General features: G+C 36.3%; 1 protein-coding gene across 3 annotated transcripts in view; it reads right to left on the bottom strand.

Moving 5' to 3' along the window:
- LRP2 (LDL receptor related protein 2) overlaps nucleotides 1-15,277 on the bottom strand; it is a 125,835-nt gene that overhangs the window by 57,089 nt on the left and 53,469 nt on the right. For all 3 annotated transcript variants that reach the window (XM_069861157.1, XM_069861158.1, XM_069861159.1), the window contains exons 22-32: nucleotides 14,644-14,883; nucleotides 13,895-14,014; nucleotides 13,398-13,514; nucleotides 12,299-12,676; nucleotides 11,110-11,358; nucleotides 9,783-9,994; nucleotides 9,121-9,305; nucleotides 7,957-8,185; nucleotides 6,694-6,871; nucleotides 4,550-4,678; nucleotides 602-768 (exon numbers count right to left, since the gene is read on the bottom strand). In XM_069861157.1, coding sequence (XP_069717258.1) covers nucleotides 602-768; nucleotides 4,550-4,678; nucleotides 6,694-6,871; nucleotides 7,957-8,185; nucleotides 9,121-9,305; nucleotides 9,783-9,994; nucleotides 11,110-11,358; nucleotides 12,299-12,676; nucleotides 13,398-13,514; nucleotides 13,895-14,014; nucleotides 14,644-14,883 — 2,204 coding nt within the window. The remainder of the gene's footprint in view (nucleotides 1-601; nucleotides 769-4,549; nucleotides 4,679-6,693; nucleotides 6,872-7,956; nucleotides 8,186-9,120; nucleotides 9,306-9,782; nucleotides 9,995-11,109; nucleotides 11,359-12,298; nucleotides 12,677-13,397; nucleotides 13,515-13,894; nucleotides 14,015-14,643; nucleotides 14,884-15,277) is intronic.

Genomic DNA, 15,277 nt, shown 5'->3' with positions numbered 1-15,277 from the left:
AGTTCAGAACAAGCATTAAAATTGTTTAGTCAAATAATCAACTATTAACCATTAGTTTGAACTAATTTTTAGATCTATGAGCCTCATAGATCTGGAAATTGTTGTGACTTTGCAAACATTTTTTTCTATTTAAAGAAAAAGACACTTTTCTACTACGTTACTTCATTAAGTGCTCATACTAGATACATGTGTTTCCACTCTAATATTTAGTGACACCATGTCAAATCTACTGCTCACATGGGGAAGTGTTCTCACTGTGTTTGCAGAATTAAATCCTAAATCAAGAGAGAGGAGAAAGAGTGGACTATAGCAAAGGGGAGCTGAGAGTACGGTTCTGTCAATGCTTTCTGATATTTCCTGTTCATGTCTCTGGCTGAGCTGAGATAGCACTAATCAGGTATTTCAGCTGACAAAAATGAAAATTAATTTAGAAAAGAGATGAAGCCTCTTTATCTTATGGGGGGGGAAACAATAAAAAACCCTTTCTTTCAATCATATTTAACAAAATTCTTGCCTGCAATGCTAATATATTTCAGTCAAAAGCATTATTTTATAAAAAGTCTTATTTTAGTGCACATCTTTAACACAAACACTAACTTACCGGATTTTCAACCCAATAAATCATCTGTTCGGAGTCATCAAAGTCAACATCAACACCATTCTGAACTCCTGCTATAGGAACCATAGCATCATTCATCTTCTCCTCAGGGTTCAGAGAAATTCCATAAATTATATTATCTCTTACAGCAATAAGGAAAGGGTGTTCAACTGTGAAAACATATAAAATACATACAGAGCTGTTTCTGTTCAAGAAAGCAGCATTATAGGCTTCCCCTCTCCCACCCAAAAGTTCCCTGATGGTAAGACTGGTTGAATGCTACCGGTCACATTTTGCAACCATCTGCTTATGTTTGTTCCCTCACTAGGAGCAAGGTTATCAGTTACTGTACATGTTGTAACATTTAAAATTTTAGCACTTCCAACCACGATGCATACACAAGCAAATTTCAAGGAGGAAGTAAACAAGGTAGGATCACTCATTGCTGGCCAAGAAGTACATTCACGCAGCTGTTCTCAGTAGCTTTTCCAAATCTCTGAGAATGGGAACCAGCAGGACAAAGCTCTGAGGGCTTTCTGGGACGTGCCTGAGAAGAGCTGTAATACCAATTGAGCAGGACTCACAAGGTACAATGGCACAGCAATTGTTGATCTTTATTATTAAATATAACTGCAGCATTCTGTTTTCTTGTTTTATGTCTAAGGGATTAGACATGCTTCCTTTTAATATGTTGACTTTTAAGTAAGCTTGTACCCTTATGTTTAAATTTTATTTTAAAAGGGGATCTGGATGCATAAGCTAAGAAAATGCATCAGACAGTTGTAGTGTGAGTCAGCAACTTCATTTCTCATCTGCTAGGGATGAGGGGAAGGGAATCTCCCCAACACTGATTCCCCTCTTCCTTGTGTTTTTGCCCTTGAATATCAAATTCCAGCCTCTTCTCTCCACAGGCACAAGCTAACACTTGATAGGCTGCTGCTGCTGCTGCTGCTGCTGCATAGAAGGCAGCAGTAACCCATTTCCTCTTTTATAATGTCAAAAATACTTTTTTTGTTGTTTGATTTTTTGTTTTGATTTTCTTCACTGGCTACTTAATACTTTATATAAATTTTGTACTGAAAATTTTGACAGAAAAAAATCACAAATCACAGCATGGTTGCACATCTCAAAAACTACTCTCCATACTTCTCTCTGGCAGCTGGAAATATCTGTCAAATTTGACATAAGCTTAGATATCATTCATCTCAGCATAAAAATCACATTTTGGCAAATAATGGCTGAAGACAAATAGCTCCAACTGTGATATCCTTGGACTTCTTCCATAATTTTTTCAAAAAAATGCAGCATGGCAGTGCTCTTCTATAAAATACTTGCAAGGAACCAATAAATTCATGTGAAATTGTTCCAATGCATACAAGACCCTGGAGTCATTATTCCCTTTCTAATTGTACACAGTACAACACTATTGAATCCTGCTGAAATACAGATATGTGAATCCTCTAGGCTAGACTGTTTGTACTTTAGAAGTTTGCTGGCCTATACAGGTCTAAAATCTGCGTAGCTTGATCAGTTAGACATTAATATAACTTCTGCAACTCTTAATATAGGTTTACATGCCAAATGATAAAGCATATAAATCTCATGTACTGTTAATTAAATATACAATTACAAGATTTTAATATATACAAACTCTTTGCTTTGTTTCCAAGCCAGCTTGCTATGTTACCATCTTCAATATCAACCTGGAATGCAGTTTGAAGTAGAATAAGCATGCAGGCAATCTTATAGTATTAGCATTCTTCATCTCATGTAAAGCTACAAATTGCACAATCCTAGAATCAATGTCTTTCCATTAACACCAATTTAGCAGCATTTAGTACACTAACTAGGTGGGCAGAGACCAGCAATATCATTGTTCTATAGACACACTGGGCAAACAAATGCTTGCAGCTCAGCTTTACCTTTCTACTGCAAGTTTGTGCCAGCCTATTAAAGTAAACAATGACAGCAAGGATAAGGATCATAGTAAATACTACAAGAGAAATGGCAAATACCTATACCTTTGCAATCATTAGCAATAAATAAATTCTTTTACCATTAAAGGAGTCAGTACAATTCTTTCTGATGTGCTGACAATCAGCAAATACATTTTAAAAATTCCCAAAATCTGCAGATGTTTTTACATACTATTTTAAATGCATAAATTCCATTTAGAAAGGAAAAAAAAAGTCCATATAGTCTTAAAGAATTGTCCTTCACAAGATATTTCTACTTCTCTCTTACAGAACGTACATGGAGCAATTATATAATGCATAAAAGCACCACAACTGCACGTAACTAGACAGAGAACTTTGCAATATGTGGGAGATAAAGATAAGAACTGCCAATAATTTGATTTAGTGGCAAAACTGGGTCCACCTCTACACATGCGTGTACTTCATCGCTGCTATATTCCATTTCTTTCATCATGATCCCTCTATAAGCCTGCACATACTAAAACCAGTACATATTTTTAAAAGATACCCTCTTTTTTAAATAGATCAAACAAACTTGCACTTCATCTTATATTAGATAAATAGGTAGTTCTCTCACTGCCAGTAAATAAAACATGAATGCAATACAGCTCTTTAAAGAACACATTAAGTATCAAGCAGGGAAACAGCATGACATGGCTTTTAAAATTTAGGTAGTTTTAAAAGAAAAGAATCTCTTGACTAACAGAAATTTCTAGTCTTAGCTCATCCCAAAGATAATTTCTATATAATTTTAGTGATTTGAAGCTTCCTTATTTGAGATATACCAGAACACACTTTATATCTGTACAACTGATAGAAGAATCAATAATGAATGCTTCATCTGACAAAATTAATCTGGTCAAATTTCTACTCACAAACAGCCTGCCAGTAAGGTGAACTTTTGTGACTTTTTTTTAAAATCAACTGGATAAGGGATCCTCTAAAATCACTGGGGGTCTGTACACTATGCAAAGAAAGTTTAGTGGTACTTTTTGATATGAAGTTTTGTTTGCAAAGATTAGCTTTGCTACATCTGCATCACCTGTAGTATCTGTAATTTTAGGGTGTGTTTCCAGGATTCCTGCATTTGGCATACTGATTTTTTACACTGGAGAGAAAAATGTGCGAACTGTTACGTTTTGATCTGAATTCCAAAATGCATTAACTCAGACAGGCTGAAGAGAGGGATAAGGAACAGGGACAGGATCTCTCCTGATTAGAAGCTATCAAAAATTGTATCCTACTACTTAGCAAACCACAGGCTGAGAAAGAATGTGATAATTACTTCAAGTACATAAAACAGAACATATGCCAGGGATGAAGGAGAACTACTGATGCTATTTATCATGAAGGACAAAAATGGCATAAGAAATGGGCATAAACTACAGACAGACTATATTTTAGCAGAAATGTTATCAAAGGTTTCCAGAAATCAAAATTGTGAGGTTCAGTGACTTTTAGGAGTAAGAAACCAAATCAGTCTTAAACTGGAGCTTGACTGGTGAAAGGGGACATATGATGTGGTAGTCAAAGACAAGGAGGACACAGACTTGAATGGCAAAGTCCTGCACTCCTACATCCTTACCATTGTAACTCTTAAAAATAGGTTTCTAGGCTAAATATTTGTAATGAGAAGAAGAAAACATACTCTGGCAGAATGTTGATTTTTAACTGATACTAAGCTCCTTCCAGACGTATTTCAACAGAAAAGCATTCTTAAAAGAGAGTGGAGTTAATCAGTTTTCCCCAAATGATGTATCTGAATCTCTGACTGAGTTTTTTCCAGAAACTGGCTCCAAGCCTTTAGGCCAAATACATTCCATGCTTCCTAAATGAAATCTGCCTGGAACAGCCCCAAACCTTGATTTCCTTAGCAACAGCCCACAGATATGAAGTACGCTTTCTGCCTGACAGAGGGATGGATATGACAGTGCCAGGTCATTTTTTTTTTCATCTCTCATTATTACTGCCCTACCTCTCATGCAGTTCCTGTTATCAGGAGAAAGCATCCATCCTGAAGGACAAGCACAGGAAAAAAACAATGGTCCAGATGAAGAAAGCAGGCAGAGGTGGCTACAGGGGGACGATGCACAGGAGTTGATACCTGAAATGAAAAAAGAAAATATTTGCAACTCTAACAATACGAGAGACTGCAAGAAGACTCAATGTATTTGCTACTGATAGTATCAACAGCACAAAATCAGTTTTACTATTTCCTTAAAATTAAAAATTAAGTTATTTCCAAGAGCCACAAGCAATGCAATAAGCTTGTAAAAGGATATAATGTTGCATGTAAAACTAGCACCATTATCAGGGTGGTCTTCTCAATTTTTTTCATTATACAAAATCTTTGAAACTCTTTCTCAAAACTGTTTTAACTGAACCAGGATACCTGAAGGATTTTCAGTCTTTGATCATTATAAATCTTCTAGACTATTTACTGAAGCTTCTTGGGGAAAACTTAAGAGATAAAATAGTTGCCTACATTTCACTCAAAGGTAGTAGAAGTTCAATGCATAATTTTTTGGATCGCTTTGAAACTAGCAGTCTAAGCTTGTGAAAAAAAGGACAACGAAGGTAGTATTGACTGACTGCTATTACTACTATATGCTAAAATTCAGTAGTTAGGGCATTTCCACAAACTTGCTGCAAAAGAGGATTTTTCAAGAGGACACATCTTCATAAAAAATAAAAATTAGATTTTTGGTACATCCTTCACAACTGCAGCAGGCCTTATTCTAAGAAACTCGTAGGTTCCAGGAAATGACACAGTTGTTCCTAATATAAGAAACAACAAGAATCAAAAACAATTAACAAGATGTCAATAAAACAATGGTATAAACTCAGAACTCAAATTTTAAGAAAATTCTCACCAGTATAACAAATCTAAACTCTAGTAGGTGTGAGATCTAATGATTTACAAAACAAAACAAGAGCAGACAACAGTTTTAATACTGCATCTGGAATTTCCATCAGCAAATAATTATTTCTTAATTTGTAAGCATTAGGATATTTTGCTATTTTGCAAGAGCTTTATTCTCTTCTTCTGTGTCTGGCCACATAAAGTACAATAAAACAGTTCTAAATGAAAAATCACAAAATGTATTAATTTAATACGATGAAGAAAAATAAACTATTTTCTCCTTCAGTGGTAGAAAGTTTTTTTAAACTCTGGGTTGTGAAACAAAACCTCTTGAACCAGAATGATAAGGTATAAATTAATGGTATGCTCTAGCGACCACACAATTTACAGCAAGAGGGCTAAGTGGCTTTAGCTCAGAACATGATTGGGAAGCATTTTCTTCCAAAAATAAAAATATAGAGCTGAAATTACTAGCACCTTACTCAGATGCAAGTCTCCACTCTCCCCCGTATGAAAGTTTTCAAGGACAAAAAAAAATCTACGTCATTGTAACATTCCTTAATCAAAACCACCCCATACACAAGAAACAGCAGAAACAGTGAATGACACTATTCTTATCAATGTATTTCCCACCCTTCAAGTCATGACATGAAGCGACAACAATCTGATCTGGAAAACAACTCTATCTAAGAAAAAGAAAAAGAATATTCATAATGTTTTACAGTCTTTCAGCTGAAAAAGATCGTCTGCACATGATCTCAAAGAGAAACTTGAATGCAATTAAGGGGTCTATTTATTTATTTATTTATTTATTTATTAATACTGCATTAAGTAAAACACTGCAAAAGTGCTTTCAGAGAATGATGACAGTAATATTCTCCAAAAGCATGACATTACTAATGCAGAAGGAACTGAGGCTGGTGTTCCACTGAGACAAATCTTAAAAACCAAAATGCTGTCCAAAAATGCTTTGATTTTCTCATAAAAACATTCAAAACAAAGTGCAAGAAAATGGCACATACTACTTCCCTACTATTCTTTCTGGGTCATCATTATGCTCACTTGCTGCCTAGGTGACTTTCCCTAGACATCAGGTTGGAGAGGCTGGTTCAGTAGGTTAGACAGGCTGAAATGACCTTCAGTTGCAAGTCAACTCTATGAATTATTTGCATATTTTAACCAGGCCCACTAGCTGACAAGGCTGATTCCAGAAGTGTCAATGCATGACATTACTGCAGGTGTTTTGTGGAACTTACTATTGGGTTGCTTTACGGGATGGACTGCCACGAGCCCCAGAGGCTGGTGAATGTTGTAAATCATAACAGTCTGGTTTCCTCCATGCCATTTATTGGCCCGAATTACTCGATTACTATAGCGGTCACTCCAGTACACAAAATCTTCAAAGAGAGTTAAAGCATGTGGATGCTGCAATATCTAAAAGGCAAGGATGTTTACCAATTTAGTTCTGGAGATTTGTATATGTAAAGTTTGCAATGAAGCAACAGCAGAGCCGAGCATAATTTTATATTTAAGATAAAAAGCAGCAGTGTCTCCAAAGATATTTTTCAGCAAAAGAATATGAAAAATCATCTATTGCCTGAAAATAAGACATTAATTATGGGAGAAACACACATTTGAAAAAATGAAAATGCTAAATAGATCCCGTGAGATCTACAGCATGAAGAATTAACAAAGTACTCGAACTATAGAGCAGAATACGTGGAACCAACAGATAAAGAAACAATTGTAGATTTTCAAGGGCACAAGAGGAAATGTCTAGTGAGAGTTACAGGCCTGCCAAGACCTTGCAGCTCCGATCATCTTCCCTCTAATTTAACAGAGGGTGAAGAAGGTGGCTGATCAAAATTTCAGCAAACTAGGAGGGGAGGAAGAAAGACTGCACTGGCTCCTATTTCACACGAACTGTTTCTCTAGGCAAACACAAAAGCCCAAAGGTTCAATTCCTGAAAATATACATGTGGTTAATTATACCAGCCTATCCGTATGAACTGAACATTTGAACTATTGTGCTGGTAAAGTGACAGTGCAACAACTGGGAGATAGCCAGTAAGAGGGATGGTCTTCATGAAGTGCCTTGCACACAGCAAGTCCTGGCAGTACAAAACCCTTCACTGCCATCAAGAACTACAGCAATCACCACTCACAGAAGGTGACCAGGGAAGGTTCTTCCAGCTTTTTTTGTCCTATATTTGCCTACAGCAAATGCACTAGCTAGTAGCAGCAGTGTCAGATGCCACCTTTAGATTCACGCATGCAGACAGAACAAATGAGAATGACCTACACTCAGCTCAAGATTCTGTTGAAGGTCTCTTGAGAGACTGTGAATAGGATATGCTATTCTTTTTCTTCCAGCTGTAGCAAGCAGCTAAAATATTTCATATCTACTTCACCCAAGTATTTTGAAGAAAAATGCATCCAAGTCTATGACAGTGCAAATATGATTTTAAGTACTATCAGCGAGGGCATGGGAAAACAATGGTTACTTATTAATGTCTTACCAAATCACTTGCAACCACTTGTCGTCTGTTGTTTCCGTTATAATCACAAAAATCAATATAATCAAGATAAGCATCAGCAAAATAGAGAAGTTTATTTGGGTAATCAATGGAGAGTCCATTGGGCCAGTAGATTTTATTGTCAATAATCACTGTTCGCATTTTTCCATCCATGCTGGCTTTTTCAATTCGAGGATTTTGGCCCCAGTCAGTCCAGAACATTAAATGAGCACTGTAAAAAGTAATATGCAGTTACTAACCTGAAAAAACTATGCTGCCTACTGACAAATGCTACGTAAAAGACTCATTAGCCAAGAAATAAAAAACACCTTTTAAGTGAAGTCCTACACAATGACACAATGATAGTGAAATTATTCATCTCAGCAACATGTTTAAGATATTATCATCATTCCTGTTGTAAAAATCGTTTTAATACTTCTGCTGCTGTTTTCATTTGTCAATAATAGCAGCACATAGAAGCTACTGTTATCACTGTTTTTCAATATTGATTTTAATCTGATTCTCCAGTTGCTAAATAATAATTTGATATGGGTTTGCACTTTACAGGAATGCACTGATAATGCTAACAGTGCCATAACTGAAGAGCCCCATGTGGCTGGCAGTAAACAGAGTTCACAGCACTGAAGATCTCCAAAATCCGCAAAAGTTTGTACGTGAACAGTTTAAACGGTAGCATTCCATTTACCCTATGCCACTTGCTGTGTGATGCGGGAAGATGCTTTTGTGATAACATTAAAACAGAAAAGATAATTATTCAAGTCCTGGGACTATGAAGGAACCCGTTCTTTGCCAGGCAGACACACCACATTATATTACATGTAAGTTTGCAGTGCACTACCAACTGATAAGGATGCATCAGACTTTTGAATGAATAGTTCTTAACTAGGTACAAATACAGGAAAATGTGTTCCACAGGAAAAAAAAAAATCTTGCTACAGCAAAACAGAGGATAGATTACAAATAATTACCATATGACTTTAAACAGTAAACCAACTCTGCAAACATACTATTTTAAAAAATTGTCTTAAGTGTTCTCTTTCACTTGTCATTTACAATTACAATACAATCTGGGCATATCTCAAATTTGAATATTACTACATCAGAAAATATGCATCTTTTTGAAACAAAACATAAAAAAAGTCTTACTCAATTCTGGGATCTAACACTAGTCCCCTTGGGTTTGTTACATTTTCACTAATCAGCACAGTCCTGTGGCTCCCATCCATTTTAGAGACTTCAATTGTTTCCAGAACAAAGTCTGTCCAGTAAAGATTGCGACCTACCCAATCTACCGCTATACTTTCAGTCACGGTGACACCACTGTCAAACACCTGTTTAATAACAAAAAGTAAAAAAAAAGAAAAAAACGAGAGAGAAAAGAGAACAATCTAGTTTATTGTATATTTTTACATTCCATTTCTATAGATATAGAAAATGGGGGACCAAATCTCCAATTTTTTCTACTTCTCTTAAGCAAACTAAAGTCACAAGGTACATATTCAAGGCACTGACAAAATCCAAACACTCCTACTGTCTTCACTGGGTCTATTGAAGAAGTTAGCATCTACTAAAAGAAAAATCAACTTATAGCCTGATATTAAAAAAGGGCTTCTTGAAAGCATTCTGTTTTCTTTTTCAAAAACCTACGTGAAATATTAGCTTAGTATCTATAAAGTTTTTTCACTTTGAATATGTTATCCCTCTTCTTACTATGTTGTGATTTCCCTGTTCCCCTTTGTTAAATGGGGATACAGCGTCTTCATTTTCTCTCCAGAACAAAAAGACAATAATAATTCAGAAAAACCTACTATTTTCCGGTCAGTCCCATTTTGATAAGCACTCCAAATTTTATCCTGTGTTGTGTCAGACCAAAAGATACGATCTGTGATTGAATCAAAATCAATAGCCACAATACTTCTCCCATCCCGAACCAGAGAATAAAGACTGTGCGACTGGGAGGTGATGTTGTCCACGATGATTTGGTTACGACTTGCCACTAGCAAAAGAAGATTCCCAGACTCTGTCAAAGGGAAAGAAATTAAAACAAACCAATAATCTATTTTACAGCAATTCTGTAAGAAAAAGAAACACTGAGTAATTTGACACGGCTTTATAGCGTCGAAGTTATATATCTAAATATACATATTGAAAGGACAAATTCAAATCAACTCTCAGGCTAAGATATTTTATCATATCAAGTCTGTCCACCCTGACTTTTTGATCTAGATTTTCTTTCCTCAACCTTTTCTCCATCATTGACTCTTTCTACTAGACTCCCCTCCCAGTCTTATATCTGGACCTTGGGTCCTCTTCCCCACTGTTGAAATTGCCACTGACATCCTGCCCTCATTCCTCCATAAGCCACTATCAGCAACCAGTCCTGACTCAAATCCCAAAGTTCTTTGGACCACCAGTTCTCTAAGCAGTCTGGCTATTCCTACTTTTTACCCAGCCTGCTCTTTTTTTCCCTTTAGATTACATGGGCACCAGCGAGGAGAATAAACAGACTACAAGAAAGCCATGGGTTGCTGTGGTTAGACTGAAAAGTGACAACTGTAAAAACAGTAAACTATGAGAAACTCCCTACTAGTAAGGGCCAGACTGATTTGCAGGTACATTTCAAGTGTCTTCCCCAACCCGAGTATATCCCTAAACCAGCAAACCTGTGGTTCCACTGGGCACATGGCTCCTCTGTACTGTCACTGCATTATGTAAGATAGACAGAACAACAGACAGCAAGGCTGCTCATTTCTAAAGAGCAAACACTGACACGAAGTATGGCATAGGCACTAGGTGAGTCCTGTGAAAGGCTGGGATTTAAACACTGTGAGCACTGAACTTTATAAATAGCAGATTTTAACCTGTGGCTTACAGGTGCCTGGCATTGCTTGTCTCCAGAATATTAGTTTTGACCATTCCAGGGTTAAACATTACATTATTAATTTAACTATGTTATTTCAACTAATCATAGTTTCCAATTTAGCCCTCAGCTGACAGTTCTAACACTCAAGGGCATCTGCCATGAACAACTATTAAGTGGCTGCTTACATCACCAATTTTAAAATATACCAATATGAAAATGGGCATTTTCCAGACACTGTTGTCATTCTATAGGTTAACATCAATATTCCTTACCTGCTGCTTTACAAGTCCTCCCATTAGTTTCTAGAATGTATCCTTCATCACAATAACATCTAAAAGACCCTCTCTCATTGTAACAATGCTGACTACAAAAGCCTGGAGGGTCACATTCATTAATATCTTCACAGGTCTTGGAGTCATTTGCAAGTTGGTATCCAATAGGACAAGTACACTGAGCTCCAAAGGGACCTTGAATACATTCATGAGTGCAGCCAGCATTATTGTCAGAGCAGCTCTCCTGATCTGAAATAGGGTTCAGAAAAGAAATAAGCAAATAGTTAACAAAAGCTTCTTATGCTAAATTTAATACTTTGCATTTGCATTAGTAGCCTAAGACTGCTGCTAAAACATGACTGCACAAACATCAGGACTGAGGCTCTTATGTAAAACATAATACACACAATGCACATAAATGCAGAAAACAATATAGTGTGTATTACTGAATCCATTAAATTAATGCTAAAGACTAAGAATTTATTTTAAAAAATCAAAACCAGCTAGAAATATACAAATTTTACTGCAATACTCTAAACCTAAAATTGTATTAATAAACAATAATTTAAAATAATTTATTATCATACCTGGCTGGGGTTCATCTGAGAATATGCATTGATTAAAGAGAAGAAGGAGGAAGGAAGGAAAGAAAGAAAGAAAGAAAGAAAGAAAGAAAGAAAGAAAGAAAGAAAGAAAGAAAGAAAGAAAGAAAGAAAGAAAGAAAGAAAGAAAAAGGTTATACTTAGATCAATTGATAATCACAAATACAAATTCAGGCTACACGTGAGCTTTTAGATTTTTTTTCCATGATTTTTGAAGTTAGAAATTTAAAAGAAAATATTAAGGACTGAATCACGCTTCATGTGAACTGAAAGCATACCATGCTTCAGTGAATGTGTTCAGGAACAGAAACTCATTCCCATATTGCTATATAAAAACCTATACTGAAGTCAGTGAAGTCACGTTTGAATTCAGAGCAAAAGACTGAACATAGTTAATGAATTCATCAGTCATCATTGTAGTCTCCTTTCACTGCAAGCAAGTCTCTCTAATCTGAGCTTTAATTTCAGCATGCTTATAATTTCTGCTAGAAATGTCTCCACACTAAATACAGCATGCTGAATATTCCATTTCTTTCTGAAGCCACATCACACAGTACGCTTTAGTAGATGCTTGAACAGGAACTTACTGCATAATGGGGACTCATCAGCTCCATTGGGACAATCAGCAGAATTATCACATACTTTGCTCAGATTCACGCAGATACTGTGACCTGGACATTGCCACTGCCAGCTGGGGCAGCGGAAGGGTTGAGTAGGACAATCTCTCTCATCGCTCATATCCCTACAGTCGTTATCACCATCACAGATCCATGCTTGATAGACACAGTTGCCATTATCACAGCGGAACAGAGATGGAGGACAGGTCCTGGCAGGACATCTATGATGTTCATCTGAGCCATCTGCACAGTCAGGATGGCCATCACATTCCCAATTAGCAGGAATACAATTGCCATCTGATTGACATTGGAATTCATTCTGGTGGCACATCCCTGGTGGTCTTGTAGCTAAAACAGTGACATTCAACAGTTCAGAAGCTGTTTCAACTTTAGTCAGAGAAGCAAAATCACTACCTTCAGTTCATCTCTTGCACAACTAGTTACAACACTATTAAGAACTCTGTTGCTTTGAAATCAGGCCACAGATTCAATCAGTCAGTTTATATGACATTTTAGAATCGGACCAATTTAACTTCTACTTTATACAGTGAACAAGGCAATTCAACTACTGCTACATTTTGAGCAAGCACACATTGATATTTATGTATATTGACATCTACGTACATGCCCAAAGCAATATGAAATTACTTGCTGAAACAAGTTTTCACTACCCTGCACTGCAGCATTTTAACTAACTTAAATGTAAAAAGAAAAAAATTATTCCAGGAAAAGTTTCAATCTAACTCCCATAGATACACGGTTTTCAGTTTTCCAGATAAAGAGATTCCTTAATTTTACTTTTAAAAGACTTAAGACTCAGGTGCCAAGTAAAACAAAGCATTAGTGCCAAAAGCAATACAAACTATTCTTTGCCAGAAAAAACCACTCTTGAGCTGGAACCTACTACTGGTTTTCTGATCAGAAAAACAATTTATAGACAAGTTTCACTAGAAAGAATTTTGAAGTTTTAAGGACAGTAGTGCCAATTATTTGATATAACAAGCAAAGGAAATCTTTGGAAGCATCACCTATATAATTGAAACCGTTCTTTCAGCATCAATATACTTACGGCAATCAGTCTCATCTGAGTGATCATTACAGTCAAAAACACCATCACACCGGTAGTAAGAGCTAACACACTGGTCTCCACTTAGACATTTAAACTGCGTGGCACTGCAGTTATATACTACAAAATAATAATTAAAAAAATGTTATTTTTTTTATTCACAGAGCTAGACTGCACCCAGTTTTTCTACAAGTGCCCAAGCTGATATAATATCAGGAGACAAAGTTACACTGAAGACCATGGTTTTCCCAGGACCCAGAACACACAGTGATCTTGGAATCTACGGAAAACTTAGAGGAAACATATTTCAGCCTCTACAACCAGCCTAGACAAAGGGCATACTAAAATCCTAAAACAAGTATCACAAACAGGCTTAATTTATGGACAGGTTCACTGCACATTCTGCTGTCTTGGAGCTGGTAATATAAAGTCACCAAAGACCCCTCAGGAGATAAGAGTGAGGAAACAATAAAAGAGACATCCAACAAAGTTACACTTACTGCAGTCACGCTCATCAGCACCATCTATACAGTCTTTGTCTCCATCGCAGACATAGAATGGATCAATACAGCGATGGTCCGGACACTGAAATTGCCTGGGTTCACAAGTACTTGTGAAAGCTATTAAGAATGACAATAAACACAGATGTGTTTCTTTTGTTTCTTCTGTAACCAGCATAATACTGAGATAATATAAAGACACTATCACTAACTCGCATCATGTAATACAGAAACTGGTAATCATGTAAATTACAAGCACTGATACATTAGTATCAGATAATTGTTTATTCATATGTAGGCTTGGACTCACGCAAAACAAATAGGAGATTCCACTTAGGGGTAAATAACACTAACGAAAGCACATGGAGAAACTTTCTGGTAAAAAACTTCCAGACTTAATTAGCTCACTACAACATTAGTCACTACCAAGATCATTCATTAAATAAGTGCTTAGAAAATCTAAGCTTTAGCTGCTTTTTTGCTGTAAATTGCAGTGGATGACATTGCACAGCACATAATTATTACAATAATCACAGTTGCCCTTTTTTATTTTTTTGTCCTTTTTCAGCATTCTAATTGGCTCTGGTAATTCAAGTTAGATGAGTTTTCCCCATCTTATGGACTGAAAAATATTAGCCTATCTTAGATATCAGTTCTTTCTTCCTTATTTCATTTATCATCCTTCCACCAAGAGACATACCTATGTAGACTCATGCAGGTGTTGAAAAAACAACAGTTGTGATACTCACTGCAGTTTTTCTCATCTGACCCATCACCACAGTCATTATCGGTATCACATAGCCAGATCCTAGGAATACATCTATTATTATCACAGGTGAACATGGTTGCAGGGCATGAAGTGGGTCCTTGTGTAGGACAATGCAATTCATCACTGCCATCAAAACAGTCATTATGTCTATCGCAATGCCAGTGCCCTGGAATACACTGTCCACTGGCACAGGTAAAAGCTGATGAAGCACAAGTATTATCTAAATAGAAAAGAAAACAGAAGAACACTTTTATAAAGATCTTCAAAACTTGCTTTCCATGCCAGAACGCCCAGTACTTTTAGTATACTAACAGAATGTCTAAAATATGCGTCAAATTCTAGAATGCACAATGCTTAAAATGAAAATGTCTGCCATGCTGTAGAACAGGACAGAATACTTACAAACTTTTTTAAACTACAAGAATCTATAAAAAACTTAATTGTTACACACTTCAAAACAATCTAAAGATCAAGGAAAATAACTTCTTCAAGTAGCCATTTGCTTCATACTTTCCCCAGAAGACATTGCAGCTATTCTAAAATAGCCCACAAGTAAGAGTTTATATTAGTTAGTTCTATGCATTAAGGAGCACATTTTATCAATATATCCTGTT

The sequence above is a fragment of the Phaenicophaeus curvirostris genome, chromosome 7 (genome assembly GCF_032191515.1).
Source record: "Phaenicophaeus curvirostris isolate KB17595 chromosome 7, BPBGC_Pcur_1.0, whole genome shotgun sequence".
Classification (NCBI taxonomy): domain Eukaryota; kingdom Metazoa; phylum Chordata; class Aves; order Cuculiformes; family Cuculidae; genus Phaenicophaeus; species Phaenicophaeus curvirostris.
The sequence above is the reverse complement of the archived record's forward strand: the minus strand, read 5'-3'. Positions and strand labels throughout refer to the sequence as shown.